Below are 18219 nucleotides of genomic sequence, written 5' to 3'. Positions count from 1 at the left end.
ATATTTAAACATCACTTTACTTGCATGACAATTTAATGTGATAGTCCAACAATGCTGCTAAAACTAAATTCACCCACTCATCTACGCAGACCACAAGCTGAGATGGCTGAAAAAAAATAGTATCTAGGGAAACGGCAGATGCCGCAGTTCAGAGAACTACCTGAAGTACAAATGAAACCCTCCTGGTTCCAAGCACCAGCCACCCACTTGGGCAAGGCATCAGCAAGCACTCCTTCAGTAACTTGGCTGAAAGGAGGAAGGCACTGTGTGTGGGGAGGGGGTGAGATACAGATAGTTAGAATCCCTCAGATTGATACACACTTAACTGAGGCGCTTGTTAATAGGCCTAAAACTATGAAAACAAAATTAAGCCAAGGAAATTAAAAAAAAAAACACCAAAATGGCTCCATTCAGATACAGACTTAAATTTCTATACCAAGCAGAGAAAATTGCAGCTATCCATCCCACTAGCCCTGTATTTCCTCCCCCTCGCTCTCCTTCTGCCCCTCCCCCCAGTCTTCTTTTATTTCACCTGCCACATTAATCTTTGTTTCTATCCACACCTCCTCTCCTGCTCCCCCCCCTTCCTTGCACACAGACCCTGCTCCTCCCTCCACTGCCCATCTGGCTGCCTGCTGGCTTGCCTGGTCTCTCCTCCCTCCACGCACACTTCCTGCCTACTTGCTTTCTTCCCTTCCCTCCTGTCCCCTGGCCACATAAGTCTATGCATTCACCTTTCCGATACTGCCAAGCAAGTCAAATGAGGGGTGGTAACATGGGGCAGGGCAACCAACAATTAGCTGTAGCCTCCCCTCATGCCTGCTTGAACTAGCCATTGCTGTCACATTTTCTAGGTGACAGAGCTCAAATTCCTTTTGTTTTTCTGCAGCATTAGTCAGTCATTTCTGACTCTGGGGTGACGTTGCTTTCACAATGTTTTCATGGCAGACTTTTTATGGGGAGGTTTGCCATTACCTTCCCCAGTCTTTTACACTTTCCCCCCAGCAAGCTGAGTGCTCATTTTACCTACCTCAGAAGGATGGAAGGCTGAGTCAACCTTGGGCCAGCTACCTGAATCCAGCTACCGCCGGAATCGAACTCAGGTTGTGGGCAGAGAGTTCAGACTGCAGTACTGCTGCTTTACCATTCTGCAGCATTAGTGACTTGTGTACAAATCTGAAGTTTCCAGCAATGTGTAGCTTAGCTGAATTTCCTCCATCCCACTACCGCCCACACTGCTTGTGGATTTTTGATGCCTGCAGGAGACCATACTTGGCTATTAGATATATGATGATTTGTGAAATGTGACATGACAGGTACCTGGGTGAGTTTACCAGCCGTGCAACTGCTGAACAGTTCTAGTATGGTTTAAACTTAAACAGCCTACCTCAATACCAGTTTACACAAGGAAACACTAGCCTTCCTACATCTATCTTAGTCTGAAAATATCTTATTGGTATTTTTTTAGATAAACTTGGGTTTTCTAAATATAGCCAGGATTTTCCAGGATACAAAAAAAAATGGGTCCACCCAAAATCCCAGAAATATTTGGGATTAGCTGGGAATATCAGCCTCCAAGGACTGCCCCCCTCCCACAATGTTTCTTTGTCTCCCAAGGCTTTGTATCAACTTACTGGGATCTTTAGGTAAGATTCTGCCAGTCTCAAATGTTTTTGTTTTTTTTTAAAGTTCCTTCTTTGCTAGAATTGATTAGTATGAAAGTCTGTGGTTTTCTCTGGATTCTCAGTTTTAAATTGAGATTATTGCACTTTACATAGATTCAGATTCTCAAGTTTTACATTGGTTGGTTTAGCAATGGGGGATTTTCAAGTTTTATATTATTTCCAGGGGGATCCCCTCCATGGGAAGCAATGGAAGAGGGCTGGAGGCACCTTGCTCAGGGGCCCACAGAATTAGACCCCTTAGTCTAACTCAATTGAAACTTTTAAAAAATATTTTTAAAAAAAGGTTATTTGAAGGACACCCAGTAGCAGCTCCCCTGAAATTTTGGTGCCAGTATCTTTTTTTAAAATATCCAGCACCCCCCACCCCCCAAAAAGATTCTCCATAGGGAATAATGGAACCACAAAATATCAGAAACCTGTGGGGAGGGGGGACAGATCCGAATACCATATCAATATTTGAAACCCAGGAAACAGGAATGCTGATATTTTTCAGCTCCAATGCATCCAGATCCGAAAAATACATTTCCCCCTTTTTTTTGCTACACAACCCCTACGTAAGATGACCATTCTTGGAACTGAACGATCGGCTCCTCATCACTTTGTGACTTAAGTCTGAATATCTACTAAAATGGCTTTGAAAGTGCCAACTCCCTCTCCTACAGAAACCTCTGTTCACTCATCCCTTCTTTCCTTGACCTTTATCACCCCAATCCTACAAAATTCTATATGTACAAGTTGCAAACTCTGCCATCGATTCCCCAGACAACCCTTTGTTTTAAACATGCATAAAGAGAGACAGACTTTCTAGAGCTCCTGCAAGATGCTACCTGGGGGTTCTTTCAAGTTGCTGCTACCAACAGAGCAGCCTGACTAAGAATTCTTGGGAAGAAAGCACACTGCCTGCTTCATGGTGATAAGACAAGCCTTGCTAAGCCAAAGGTGAGAAAGAAGACAGAGAAGGCGCAGTCTCAGTCACTTCCAGAGAAGTCCTGGAAGTCAAATTAAAGGCTTCTGGTCAGGCTGAGTTAGAGAACAGCTGCCTCAGAACTGTAAGACCAAATGAGCGTCAGTTATGGTATGGCACTTTATTGATACCAGCATTAAGGTTAATCAGGGTTTCCAACTCACAGGAGCAAAACAAGAGTTTGAAATGGGCTCCAAAATCCTGGCCAAGAGGGAAACTAGTTAGCTTAATAAGTATCTGAGCTGATCATATCTGGCAACGGAGTGCAGTCTGGACAGTTCAGGAGGAAACACTTCTGGATGACTCTGCAGATCACATTATCGCTCTCTGGGTGTGCAAAGTGCTATCAAGTCACAGCCAACTGGCAACCCCAGCAAGGAGCTTCAAGACACGTGAGAAGCAGAGGTGGTCTGCCACTGCCTTCCTCTGTAGAGCCTTTCTTGGCTCCTATCCAAATATCGACTCTGCTAGACTTTGGAGATCTAGTAGGAGCAGACTATACCATGCCCCTTCCTTCAATAAACGCATATTTAGAAAATCAGAATACTACCTCCAGAGTTGATTTGTGTGTGTGTATGTGTGTTTGTGTTCAGTCAGATCAATAATTTCCAAGTGTCAACTGCTGACAGATCAAGATACCAAGGCCGGCAACAAACCAAGATGCCAACTTTGCTCTCATATACATCCTAGGAACACCATCAGTGGACCCAGCAACATCAGTCATACTATCTCAGGTCCATACCCCTGCTCATCTTCTAATAATTTGACTTATGCTATCACATGTCTGCAATGCCCTTCCACCCTCTACACTGGACAAACAGGCCAGTCCTTACAACAAAGAATACATAGGCATAAGTCTGACATTAGAAACCACAATATGGAAAAACTGGGGTAGGGGGTGTTAACCTTCTGGGACACTTGCTGACCCAAGAGTAGCAGTTCTCTTACAAACGAATTTCAAAGGGTCATCAGAGAGACGGAGGAGTTGCAACTGATAATGAAACTCAAGACAATGCCTCCTCCTGGACAGAATCGAGATCTAGGTTTCCTGTCTCATTACCAATGCTGATTTCCCCACGCCTACTACCCCTATGCATACCACACCTATTCCAATTATTATTTAACATCTGAAATCCCTCCACTTTCCAAGATATAAGGACAGATAGACTCACATTACTCACATTCCAGCTGTATTGGAAGACGTGAGCAGTGATTCACAAGAGCTCATGCCCTGCCACAAATCTTTTTAGTCTCTAAGGTGCTACTGGACTCTTACTCTTTCCTGCTATCAGTTGCTGAGGGAGGGGACCACCGTGTTGGAAGCATCAACCCCATTATGGTGCTCAGAGGAGGGAGACACTGATAAGCAGTGAGTCATGTCCCCCCCACTGCCCCACAAAAAACAGAGGCATCAGTCCAACAGCAGCAATAAGGAAGCTTTTAAGTTCCCTTTAATTCAGGCTGCGACAAGCATGGAGTGTCACCATCACTTGGAACAGTGTTTCCCAACCCTGGGTCAGGACTCAAACCCCTGAAAGTGGGTCACAGACCAGCCTTCACTAATGGTGGCTGTGGCTCCTGTGCTTTCTAGTCTTCTCTCCCTTTCCTCCTCACCAGCTTCTCACGTTCTCATCTTCCCCTCCTTTCTGACACTAACGAGGAGAAAAAAGCCATCAGATGACTAGTAACTTTGTGGTAGTTGCTGAAAGAAGGGGGGAAGGCTGTAGAAAAAGTGGGAGCCATTCCGCATGTCATCGGAAAACCACCGAAAGAGGTGTATTTGTGCAGGGGTTCTATCTTGGTGCTGCTCCTTCAGTAACTCAAACTCTTGCCCAGCACCCTGCTGTGTCTCACTGTCCTCTACCTGCTGTGAGAGATGTGCTGCACTGGACCCTTGCTGCCAACCTCTTCACTGCCACCCTTGTCTCTTCTCCTCTACAGACTGCAGCTCTGGCTCAGCTGGCAGAGGAGAAGAAGGCTGGTATTCATAGAGAGGCTTTTCTTCTGGGGGAAAGCGGCAGAATGGCGTTCCAAAACCCCTTCATGGAAACAAAATTCTCACAAAAAATGTTTAAAAGTTCATGAGGGGCACCTGTGTGTTCCTCCTTGAGAGTTCTGGCACATCTTTTTCCAGAAGAAAAGCCCTTGTGGAGGCAGCAACATCTTTTATGTTACCCACAAGGCTAACCTAAACTATGTTTAATTCCCCACATCAAAAGTGTTCTACAGGTACAAAATGGCTTTCTCTTCTGTCGTAAAACTGACTTAAGACACAAGAATTGAAAGGGGGAGGGGAGAAATGGGAAAAAAGAGAGAACATGGAGCCAAGGGGAGAAGGAAGCTTTACAGTAATCGACAAATTAGAACTGGCTGACAGCTAGTTAGAATAATCTACCTCTGAGGAATCGGACACAGTGAAATTCATTAGCACACTTGACTGGACAAGGAAATGTGGCCTGGAAAGCTTTCATCAATACCAAGCTCCCCTGTGCAACTGTAATAAAAGCAGTAATTGACCTGCTTTAATAAGGACCTCGTCTCTCATGGCTTAATGACTTGACTTCCACCCTTTGCTGGAGCTGTGCTGTGCCCTGTTTTGTTCAGCTAAATGTCACGTCCCTATGTTGAGCTGTGGCAAATAACCAATAACTTTCTGTGCATTAGTAAGATACAATGGGGAGGGGGGGTCCTTTCTGATTAATGTACTCCAATTGCCTAGCGTGCGCATAAGAAGCCAAGAGGAAAACAGCCGTCTCACGGCTACTTTTCCAGCACAGATCACTCACACAGGCCCAAGGCTGCACAAACACCTCACCATGGCAACTGCTCAACACTATACAGTTCTTCCACCACAGAACAGGAGAGATTCTTATGATCTCCACATATTGACCAGACCCACTTAGATCCAGCTGAGTCATGTCCTTCCTATGACTCCAGTAAGACGACTCAAACAAGCACTGTAACTCAGCTCTTCGCACAGTCTCTCAATACCCCACATTTCAAATTTGAGTAAATCTTCTAAAAAAATACTGCAAAAGATACTTTAAGCAGACATTACAGTTTGCCCACTGCTGGGGGAAAGCAGCTGGCTGTGCAGGTTTAATAGCAAAATTCCCACGCCCCCACCATATAATACCTTTGAAGACCAACTGAAATAACACAATAAAACTAAATTGAATAAAACTAAGTTGGTCTTAAAGGTGAAATTGACTCCTATTTTGTTCTACAATAAAATCTGTGAGCTTTTGAGTCACAGGCTGATGTTTGAAAAGAGGGTGGTGGTCTTAAAGCCTCCTTGTTGCCATTCTACGCAGAATGCTTTGCTGACTGAGAGTGGGACAGGGGCACTTCGACTGGAGGAAAAGGAGCCTAGGAAGTTGCACGAAGCAATATTAGCACACTTTGGCTTGCATGGAATTTAAAAAAAAATACACTCAGTTGACAATACAGATATCGAGTTTTGCATCTGACCAAATGATGGATTTTGCTCTGAGCAAAGTGGTACCTGCTTGGGCTGGCCTGACCAGTCTCATATCAATGGCCATACAGAAGGAAGAAGACTGTTCTGGAAACTCTGAAAACATCTTCCTTTTGTTATAAAATAATAATAAAGCCTCAACTGGCATTGCCAACCTCCAAGTCCTGTACCAGTCTCAAATGATTCAACTGATGTCAATCTGCAGCCCCAGCCCCAGGGCTTTTTTTCTGATGGAACAAGCCAGAGCAGCATTCTGGAATGTCTTCCAGGAGAGCCAGAGGGAGAAGGGGACGGACTCAGCCCAGCTGCAAGTGAGGCTTACTTCCACCAGTGGGCTCCAGAGGGAAGAGATGAGGGACGCATGGGGGGGGGGGGGAGATAACCTACAGTAGAATTTGGCCCCAATACCTGTTTGCGGCTCCACTCATCAGTGCATTTTGTACATCTGGGGTGGCCAGAAGGATGAGGGGCGTTGAGGAGCATCGATGGGGCCTGCAGCCACCAGGGAGTGGCCTGGCCTTTTTGGTTCCCTCTCATCTTTTCCCTGCCCTGGACTGACACCACATGGCAAGCCTGAAGGGGAAAGTATCCTGGCCCATCCCCGGGAGAGAGTCAGAGATGTGTCTGCAAGGTGACTGGCACATTCCCTCCTCTGTGTATTTTTTTGCAAAGAGGCTGAACTTTAGGGAAAGGGCAAGGTAAGGGCAGCAAGGCAGCATCCTCATCTTGAATGGGAACATGCAAAGCTGGCATACACATGCTCACTGGGAGCATGTGAGGAGTCTGGAGAATGTGTTTCTGAAGGAAAGCAACTTGTACACTTAGCAGGTGCAATCTTCCAGCCAGAGTGGCAGCTGCCCCTTAATCGCAGGCTCTTCTTGTGTGCAGGCAGCTGCAGGCACAGGGAGCCCAGCAGTGCCAGAGTCTGCAGCACCTGTGGTGAGTGGTCAGGACACTCCATCTCCTTCTCCCACCCTGCATTGTGCAGGGGGGTTGGACTAGATGATCCCGGGGATCCCTTCCAACTCTATGATTCTGTCCTTCTTGGCCCTTCACTTGGCAAAGGGGGTGCTGGGGGGGAACCAAGAGATGCTTTGCGTTCTCATCTGAGCAGCCAGGGCTTCCATGGGACTGGCAAGTGCCATTCCCAAATGTGGCCATCCTGGAACGTCACCATTTTAATGCAGTGTCTGAAGTGGGGGGAGAGCAAGGAGGGCTTTTACAGCTGATGGAAATGACATCTCTTCCCTAAGAGACTGCAGGGGGCACTACCACCCTCCTCCATTTTGACTGCAAAAGAAGCCGTGTAATGCACTCTTTTCATTCATTTATTTCAGTTGATTTAAACATTCTAAATACTTCCTCTTCAGCTTAAGGACCTCTTCCACCCACCATAGTATAGTAGGTGAAAGTATGTATTTTAAAATGCTTGCTCTATCAGCAATATCTGCCTAGAGAAGTGAGTTAATAGAAGGATTCCGCCCCCCCCCCCTTTTTACTACTTCGGGATAAGGCACTTTTAGTTTGCATATATATTTAGTTTGGATATTATGGGACATGTGGTACTATCCAGCTTTGGTACTGGAAATATTTTGCAAAGACTTTAAAAGTCAAGTTGTTTTCTGGATAATTTTTAGCAGAAAACTCTTTGCCCCATTCGATTATTTGGTGAAGATTTACTAAATATTTTGTATTACCTTGAGTAGGTGAATATTGATTCTTTCTCCTAATTAATCGTAGTATAATACCTGTTGTTGTAGCTACTATAGTATAGGCATGAAGGGAAAAAAGCTCCAATGGATAACTGCATATAGGTGGTCTGTTGTAGTAGTGCTAAGCTCAGAAAGGTAATATATTGGTGCAAAGGAGAAAAATATTCCATTTATTAGAATATCATTAATTTCTTTCTCTTCCTATATTTATTAACATCAGCATCTATAATACATTCATTATTTGGCCGAGGACCTGCCTACCTTAGGGACCGCCTCTCTCCATATGTTCCCCAGAGAGCACTGCGTTCCAGTTCACAAAATCTTTCAGAAATCCCTGGGCCTAAGGAGGCCAAACTTAAAACAACTAGGGAGCTGGCCTTCTCTATAAAAGCGCCCCAATGGTGGAATCAGCTGCCGGAGGAGGTGCGGGCCCTGCGGGACCTCAACCAGTTCCGCAGGGCCTGCAAAACTGCCCTCTTCCAAGTAGCCTTTAAGACGTAACCAGAATGAATATTACGCTGCCTGGATAAATAGAGACTGTAGCACCACTGTATTGTTTTTAGCTTTTTAAAATTAATTTATATTTGTATTTATATTGCTGATTGATTTTACCTGTATTGTTATATCATGATACCATATCATGTTCTGTAAGCCGCCCTGAGCCTGCCTCGGCGGGGAGGGCGGGATATAAATAAAAACTTATTATTATTATTTATCATTGCCCGCTACTATTATGTTTTCTGAGTGAAGCACTTTGAGTGTTCCATACTGCTTCTTTAACTGAGACTTTAGTAATACATTTTAATTTTAAAGGACCATTTCATTTTGTAGATCCTGTAATGCAGTAACTAGAACAGTTTTATATCTGCTTCAAGTTTGCCAGTGTGTGCAGAATTCTGCCGGTGTGCACACTGTACACTGGCTACATAGGGAGCACCACACAAGGGAGTGGGGAAGCTCCCCTGAAAAGCAAACAAAATAAATCACATGAATTTTATTTTTTTTTTTAATTGATGGCATCTTTCATCCTGGGCTCCAAAATTTTAATCTTCTAATGGAGCAGCCAGTTTCTCATATCTTAAAGATAAGGGATGCTTTATCACATGCTGACCTAGTAACGAAATGTTGGACCTCCCTTAGTCTTTGATCCAACAAAATATGTTAAAACATGGTTGCTTCAAGGTCATCATTCAGCATTAGACACCAAAAGCAAGACCCAAAAAAAGAACTGAGGAAGTTGATGACATGCGTAAAGTTTGGAAACTGCTTTAAAGTTGAGATAAATCAATAGTGCATGAAGATAATAATGTTTCAAATAATCCCATGTGTTTCTCCTTCGTTTCCCTCTTGAGAGTTTCAAGACCTCTTTTTCTAGACAAAAAGCCCTACCCAGCACCACTGCCTAAATTGACAAGCCAAAACTCACCTTTGCAAGTCCTGCCCTGTGAGCACCCTGGGATTCGATATAAGCAATATACTTTCCAAAATCCCGGAACTCCTCCAGCGTTGGATGGAAAGTCATGATTTTGCAGCTGGGGTTCTGCGGGCTTGGGTTTTCAGACCCCATTCTGCCAATGGGTTTTCAGGATCCTCGCTGTGAAAAATGAAAGGGGGTGAGTTCAAAGTCTGAGGAAGACAGCACATATTTCTGGTAACTAATTTTCATCTTCAAAATGCAACAGGAACTTAAAAACAAACTCACACAATAAGACTTCACAGCCATGCTACTGGTACTGCTACCCTGTGCTTACCCCACAGAAAGTAACTGTGCAAAAGCAAACATCCCCTCAAGAGGCAAAACACACAGCAGCTGCACCAGAGGTCATACCACCAAGCACTAAACAGTCTATCTCTATCACCCTCCTGATAGGTGGAGACAAAGAATATCAGAAGAGCCCTGTTGGATTAGATGTGCAGTCCAGCATCCTGTCTCACACAGTGGACAATTAATTCCTCTAGACGGCCAACTACAGGACATGAAGGCCGAGGTCTTCTCCTGATATTGCCTCCTGGCTCTGGGATTCAGAGGTTTAGTGCCACTGAATGTGGAGGGTCCTCCTCAGCCACCATGGCTAGTATCCATTCATAGTTTATCCTCCATGAATCTAATAGTCTTATAAAAGCTGTGTATTCCTGTGGCCATCATTACATCCTCTCGCAGGGAATTCCGCATTTTAATCACTCTCTGTGCAAAACAATATTTCTTTTTTTGTCTGTTCTGAGCCTACTGCTCATCAGTTTCATTGGATGCCCTTGAGTTCTAATATTTGGAGAGGGAGAGAAAAATTAAACAGCTCACACCAATAGAACCACTCCCCCACCCCACCCAGGATAATCTGCTGCTGAATCATATGCAGAACAAACCAAAGGATGGAACACAACCCCCTCCCATGGAAGCAGCACCATGAATATACCCCAAGAAGCTCTGCAAATGTGGGCTGAGCTATCTTCTTCAACCAAGTTCCTTTTTAACAGGGCCCTACATTGGGAAGGAAGTAAGGAAGCACAGCCATCCATACACAGCATTCACACACTTCTGCAGCTCACTTCTGCCACACAGAGCTTTGAGTCAGAAAGGGCAGTGGGTGCCTAGGCAGCACCAACCTTTTGCTAGGCAAATGCTAAGAAGGCACGCATTAAACATGGTAAAAATAAAATAAATAATGCACTGAGACAGCAACAAGTTAATGCACATGAACAAAAGGCATTCCAGGCAACTCTCCAGAAGTTCACTGGATTAAAGTACATACTTCCCATGGGTTCAGACCCCACTACCGAGAATGCCCATATTTTGGCCAGCAACAAGCGGAGTAGAAGCAAAACAGAAGGAAGAGGCGAAACTAGAAACAACTCACACAACACCTGGGAGTAATCCTCTGACAGGACCCTCAACAAGACACATAGAAACAGGCCATCCATCACACAGGGTCTGTTGCCCCACCACCAATACAAGCCATCTATATCAGGGCAAGGAGGACAGAAGAGATAAGCATAGCAGAGCAGGAAAGCACCGCTATAGTCCACCCAACAGGGAAGCCCAAAAGAGAGTCCCAGCCAAAGCTGAGATATTGTCTCACTTGGGATAGGCTGTTCATACTATTATCACACACAGACACCATTTTGGTCAGCCCATGAACCATTTCCAAACACTGGAGTGGCTCCAAACACTGGGGGTCATGTTCATTACGCAGCCCCATTTACCCCAGCCACCTTTGCACTCCATCTGCCTCCCCTCCTAATGATGCAGTACTGCTGGGGGGGGGGGGGGAGTGTGCAGCAGCCTGGGTGTGTGCATTGCTGAAGCCAGCATGCAAATGGAAATCAATCCCTGTCTATTAAACCACAAGCAAACAGACTAGGGGAGAGGCTGGACACTGGCTTAGATCAGGGGCTGCCCCCCCTTGCCTGCCTCTGTAAGGTCCATTGGCCTCACTTCCCCAGCTGAAGGAGTGGAGGCTCTCACTGGAATCTGGAGGTCCTGAGACAATCACAGCGATAGAGATACACTATAACAAGTGTTTGTACCCTCAGTTGTTTGTGCCTCTTCACTGAATGAAGTGGCCTCCCCATGGACTTCCCATCACTAAAATCCCCTTGTGTGTTCTAAATCTGTGTGACACAAGGTTGAGGTTCAGTAGCTGAGCAACTGTTTGGCATGCAGAAGGTCCCACATTCACTCCCTGGCATCTCTGATACCAGAGCATACAGATGGATGTCCATAAGGGAACCCCCATATATGGGTACGTATCTATTTCCTCCTTTGGGCTCCCCTGAGATTTATACTAGTGCATACAGTAAAATTATGATGCGCCTCCAAAAAATTCCACTCAATCTGAGGGCACTTTCCAGCATAACAAAAGGAAAGCAGTCAGAATAGGTCTACCTGGGAGGTAATTAAATTAGCTCCTTCCCCACTCAAAAACACAGGCAATGTCTCAATGACTGGCTGTGATTAAACACCCTCAGTGCACAGAAGGATCTAGCTGGCTGCTTTCCCAGGATATGATTATCAGTTCACTCTTGGTCCTTTGTTCCTCCTCTAGACCAGCCAGTCACTTACTACCACCCCTTGGCCTGTCACTTCAGCATCTGTAATTTTCCCACCTGATGGTTAAAATTAAATTGGCCAGCAAGATTCAAATTTTTTGGCTTCAAGCCAGCCCTAGCCTTGCACCCCACTAGCTGTTTATCTTCTAACATTTCAGTGCAAGCATAGTCCCCCCACCCCACCCCACCCCGAACCTGGCAGCAACGGCAGCTCTCTTGAGCTTCTTAGCTTCCTCGCTTCCTTGAACAGCTGATCTGTGCTCTGCTTCTTCACTTTCCTTCCACCCCAGACCCTAAGCACCCCCTAACCACATCACACAGGCCCATGTGTCTGGCCTCCTTTATTGTGGGCTCATATTGCTTGGGTGTCAGGTTGTCTAAGGTAAAGGTCTGCTGCATCCACACGTGTGCTTTGGGCTCTCTGCACGCCTCTGGTTTTCCTTGCTATTTTTCTACATATTTATAGACGATGATTTTAGTTTTTACCAGCTTTATTTCTAGGAACCTTCCCATTCCCTTAGTGAATTACTACCACTAAATTCTTGACCTTTGTATCCAAGAGGCAATTGTCCCTAATTTAATTTTATCCAAATACGCATGTTTGTGCTGTTAACAAGCAAGGGGAGTGGCTCCAAACACGGGGGGGGGGGGGGGTGTCATACAAATGTAGACCATTTGAGTAGCATCAATAAGGAGTGGATGATAGATAAAGTAAAAGATCTCAGCCTGAGGTCCTGGACAGCTGTTGCTGGTACAAGTACGTAGTTTGACAGTATGAGTACACAAATCTGATGGATTTGTATAGGGCAGTTTCATGTGTGTTCTCTTAATTTTTTAATTAATTCCCATCAAATTTAGGGTCATGCCAACCATATTTCCATTGAACATAAAGGGATACTGAAACCAAGAAGGGATGTCACACCAGAATCTTTATGTATTAACATACTTGGTAAATCTAAACCAGGAGTGGCCAACGGTAGCTCTCCAGATTTTTTTTGCCGACAACTCCCATCAGCCCCAGCCATTGGCCATGATCTAAATCATGCAGTGACAGTCTGGGGGGACAAGCAGGAGACCTGCAAGGACTTGCAGGGCATTTCATTTTCTCCTCCCCACACAGCTTCCTCTTTCTCTTCCCTAGCAATCTCCATAGCTTCTCCCTTTTCCTGCTTCCTTCTCTCCTTCCCACCCCACCAAACTCCCTCCTCCATGTGGCAGTCCATACCCAGGGAAACTATGGCTCAGTTGTGTAGTGGGGAACCTGCAGGGACTTGCAGGAGTTATCTCACTTACTCCTATATTCCCTTCCCCACACAGAGAATATTCACTCTTCCTGGCAGCCCCTATATCCTCACCTTTCCCTACTTCCTTCTCTCTTTTCCACTCGCCCACCAACCGACCTTTTATTTGCCCCACCTTCTTCTGCACAATTTATTATTTACTTCAATTATATCCTGCCTTTCTTTACAATGTGGACCCAAAGCAGTTTGCATCATTCTCATCTCCTCAGTTCTGTCCTCACAACCACCCTGTGCGGTAGGTTAGCCTGAGCCCAAAATAACTCACTGAACTTCTATAGCAGAGCGGGGATTTGGCTCTGGGATCGGTGCTGTTGAACAGCAGTAAGCAGCCAGGTCTGGGTGAATCCTGCAAGTCACACAGTAACAAGTTGTCTGGTCACTGTTGCCTGGCCTGACCCCAAAGAGTCTTCCCTCAAAAGTCAAAACAGTCATGGAAAGGGCCCTGATACTAGCAACAGCTACTGAGGACATCTGTTTCTTAGAGCTACAGGTGCTCCTTTTATCATTTGAGAAGTCTACCCACTTCTTTCCAGATTTTTCAGCAAATCGGCAGCTTTTCTCAGACTTGTAGAAAGATCTGTTTGCCCATAGCCCCAGTCCCTGGATTTAGGTATCCACAGATGGGGCCACAAGAATTAGATACAATGATTCTATTTCATGATGGAATTAGGCCTATGAGAGGGGTTGCAAATACAGTAGAAGACAGAAACAGGATACAGGATAACCTTGACAGGCTGGAAAACTGGGCTAAAACCAATAAAATAAATTTTAACAGGGATAAATGCAAAGTTCTGCATTTAGGTAGGAAAAATCCAATGCATGGTTATAGGATGGGGGAGATTTGTCTTAGCAATAGTATATGCGAAAAGGATCTAGCTGTCTTAGTGGATCATACCCTGAACATGAGTCAACAGTGTGATGCGGTGGCTAAAAAGGAAAATGCAATTTTGGGCTGTATCAACAGAAGTATAGTGTCCAAATCACGTGATGTGATGGTATCGCTTTACTCTGCTCTGGTAAGACCTCACCTGGAGTATTGTGTGCAGTTTTGGGCACCACATTTTAAGAAGGATATAGACAAGCTGGAATGGGTCCAGAGGAGGGTGACAAAGATGGTGAGGGGTCTGGAGACAAAGTCCTATGAAGAAAGGTTAAAGGAGCTGAGGATGTTTAGCCTGGAGATGAGGCGGCTGAGAGGTGATATGATCACCATCTTCAAGTACTTGAAGGGCTGTCCTATAGAAGATGGTGTGGAATTGTTTTCTATGGCCCCGGAAGGTAGGACCAGAACCAATGGGTTGAAATTAAATCAAAAGAGTTTGTCTCAACATTAGGAAGAACTTCCTGACCATTAGAGCGATTCCTCAGTAGAACAGGCTTCCTCGGGAGGTGGTGGGCTCTCCTTCCTTGGAGATTTTTAAACAGAGGCTAGATGGCCATCTGACAGCAATGCAGATCCTGATAATTTAGGGGGAGGTGTTTGTGAGTTTCCTGCATTCTGCAGGGGGTTGGACTAGATGACCCTGGAGGCCCCTTCCAACTCTATGATTCTATGGGTGATCTTTCCGTATTACCACCATCACTATTACCAGCTATTTCTATTCTGTCAGATCACCATATTTGCATCAGGAGGAGCTTTTTAAAAACTTCCTTCTTGTCACAATAGTATCACCAGCTTGTCGCAACACCATCACCAGGTCAATATTCTTGCCTCTGTTTCCACATCTGACCCTGAAAGGGCTGGCCATACTAGCACACGTAAACTTTCTTATCCTCTCTCCAGTTTTTGTGTTGTTTTGGACAAACCTCCACTTCCTTCAGAGTTGGACTGGAAACTTCCTCAACTCTTGAGGGTATCTTGTGTGAGACTCCATGGCAATTCAAAGAAGTGAAAGACAAACGGAACAAGCAGGAACAATATTCAGAGGTGTAGAAAGAGATCTGACCTTCATGCTACCCTTTTCTAACTGCGTGCCTGTCCAGGGGAGGCAGCTGTCTGATTCCTAGAAGAGTGCCTTAAGGGAGCTGAAGTGCGCAACAAGAAACTGATGAGGCAGTAAAAGTGCAGCAGCACTGCAATGATTGAACATGTATATGAAAAGGGCCTGATCATCAGGACTAAAACTGTGAGATGCAGCGGCACTGAATTGTGCAGTGGCACTGAACGTATGAAAAGATACTGAAAATGTCTCTTAGCTGCTTTGGACATCTCTGCCCAACACCTTTTATTTTTAAATGAAAAATACTTTGTAAAATATACAAACTGAGAACACGTCTACAGAATAAAGACTTGTGCATGCAATACACTCACTAAATATCTGAGGTCAAACTCTAATTCACTCCAACACTGACATTCACAAATTCTCTCAGCACTACAATAACTTTCCTTGGACAGAATTTGAACTGGGAGCATGTGATATTCATAAAATATAGCTTGCCCTGATTACTTTGTGAACTGTTCCTTCATAAACATTCAAGTGTTGAATGTTCACCCTCAACATACACATAATATAGCCTGCAATTCCTTTTCCACTTGGTTTGTAAATGAATACGTCTTTGAAGAGGCACCCCTCCCCTCTCTCTTGCCCATTCAATGCAGCCTATGAAGCTGCCACTGAAATTTAGCAATGACAACTCATCTGTTTTGTTCTCCATTTCAACACCAGCTGCCATATATTGATTTTTTTAAAAAAACAAAAACCTCCATCTGAAGAGTTTTTTCTAATAGCTGTAGCACAACCCCAACGCCAGAGCAATCTGAAAGCCCTATTTAACTCCTGGATTATCAGAGCTCAAGTTTGCTCTGTATACAAAAGAAATCTGCTCTGGAATTTTAAAATACATACCAATTTGAAGACCTTCACATTTCATTCATATTTCCAACAGGACTCTCCTTCACCTTGGCATGTTGGTCTGAAGGTTTATAAATTAATTCAATTCTTGAACAGCTTTGTAGAAGGAGCAGCCTTAACTAATATTTGCAGAACTCTGCCAATGAAAAACAGTAAAGCCTGCTATGCACTCTAAGTATCAGGAGAGGGCAGCAAAGGACTTTGGGCCTGTAGCACAGTGACTAGCCTTATCAGCAGCCAGCCCAATGGCAATGCCCCACTATTTATTTGCATAAGATAAAAGGAGCAACATTTGGTGTTTGGTAAAGGCGGCCCCCTTCCCCCACACCACCCTGTGCTTTGCAAAGAGGAAACACGGCAGCTTCTTGGCTGGTGCCCGATATGAACTCACACTGAGTACAGAAGAATTTCACTCTTGCAAAGACATTGTGACATAATGCTTAATGTGTCAGACGTGGATCTGAGCGGCCAAGGTGAGGACCCCCATTCTGCCACAGACACCTAACAGGATTGCTGTGAGGATATAAAATAGAACAGAGAAGGGTAACAACAGCTGCTTTGGGCTCCCAATGGGGGTCTGACCCAGGATGACTTTCCAGGAAAACTGCAGAATTTTGCTCTAACAGATGGCTTATACGGTTATTAAAGGGAGAGAAATCAGCACAGTATTGACTGATCTCAGCAAATAAGCAGGGTCAGTAGCCGGAAGGGAAACCACCAAAAATGACCCTGCAGAGGAAGGCAACAGCACACCACCACTCCTTCTCACCTGCCTTGAAAGCCCCTTGCTGGGGTCACCAGAAGTCAGCCCCAACTTAATAGTATTTTACACACACACACACAACATCACTAGAACTTCAGACTGGGTCTCTATAAAAGAATGGGGGAAGGAGGTATAACAATGTAGTCTAACAATGCCAGCAAAAACAGCTACTTCTAGCCAGACGTCAACACACTTAGCTCAAGGGTTAGAGTTGAGTCACACACAGCATATTATATGTAAAACCAACATTTTATTTCCACTCTCTAGAAAGTAGGAGGGCAAACACCTTTCCTATAGGAGGTTGTTTTACTTAAACACAGACGAGACAGCCACACTACTCGAAGCAGTCAATTCTTGGGAGACTGAAACTTCCTGGTCCATGCCTTGACGCAAACAGGATGTTTGCAAGTGGATTTGGTTCTAAAGGACCGGTACTCTCTGTGCCATTTCCTCTCCTTTGTTTTTCCCTGTGTTCTACAAAATGCAGAACTGGTTAAGGGATAAATGCAGAATCAAGTCTAAGAACGACCTTTTCATCTGATTTGGAAACCCTGAAGAAAAGTCAGCTTTAAGGTCAGTTATTTGAACACAAATACCGTAAGAGATCCTGCAGATCAAGACAAGAGATGAGATATAAAGAAGTCTTTCATGGGAACATTTCAATGTAAGATTATTTAAGCATGGCTTGCTCCAACAAAGCTCCATGACAACAACCAGAATCAAGACTCATCACCTGAACAGGTCAACCATCAACAGGCAACTATTTTCACTCCTACCTTTGGCTCACCACCAAAACTCTTCAAAATTATGAGAGACAAAGAGAAGCCCATGAAACTTCAGCAAGATAACCATATTGGCTCTCTGCAGGCAACCTGGAGAATCTTCGAGTTTGATGAGAGACCTAAGATTCTGAATTACTGGTCCACCCTGCTTAGTCATTTTGTACACACATGCTATCCTAAAGAATCAAGGTTTGTGCCAAATGGAGAACTACAAGAGTTGCTTTTAGCAATGACTTTGATCTAGATGTCCCTTACTTATCTAATAGCTGTCTAGAGAGCCAGTTTGGTGTAATGGTTAAGTGCGTGGACTCTTATCTGGGAGAACCAGGTTTGATTCCCCACTCCTCCATTTGCACCTGCTGGAATGGCCTTGGGTCAGCCATAGCTCTGGCAGGGGTTGTCCTTGAAAGGGCAGCTGCTACGAGAGTCCTCTCAGCCCCACCCACCTCACAGGGTGTTTGTTGTGGGGGAGGAAGATAACGGAGATTGTGAGCCGCTCTGAGACTCTGAGTGGAGGGCAGAATATAAATCCAATGTCGTCGTCTTCTTCTTGGTAAGTGTCTCTCTCCATTTCAGGAGCTCCTGGAGTTCTTTGAAACTGAACGCTTCAGTCATGCTGATGATACTGGGGGATT

At 44.8% G+C, this 18219-nt stretch overlaps 1 protein-coding gene across 2 annotated transcripts in view; it reads right to left on the bottom strand.

The window, feature by feature from the left end:
* KDM4B (lysine demethylase 4B) overlaps positions 1 to 9436 on the bottom strand; it is a 211953-nt gene extending 202517 nt beyond the window's left edge. The window contains exon 1 of one of the 2 annotated variants that reach the window (XM_060232874.1): positions 9266 to 9436. In XM_060232874.1, coding sequence (XP_060088857.1) covers positions 9266 to 9406 — 141 coding nt within the window. In that variant the 5' untranslated portion in view covers positions 9407 to 9436. The remainder of the gene's footprint in view (positions 1 to 9265) is intronic. The other variant, XM_060232875.1, reaches the window with a different exon arrangement.
* Between the last annotated feature and the right edge of the window lie 8783 nt (positions 9437 to 18219).

This window comes from Heteronotia binoei, chromosome 2 (genome assembly GCF_032191835.1).
Source record: "Heteronotia binoei isolate CCM8104 ecotype False Entrance Well chromosome 2, APGP_CSIRO_Hbin_v1, whole genome shotgun sequence".
In the NCBI taxonomy this organism is placed as follows: Eukaryota; Metazoa; Chordata; class Lepidosauria; order Squamata; family Gekkonidae; genus Heteronotia; species Heteronotia binoei.
This window is presented reverse-complemented; position numbering and strand designations above follow the sequence as displayed.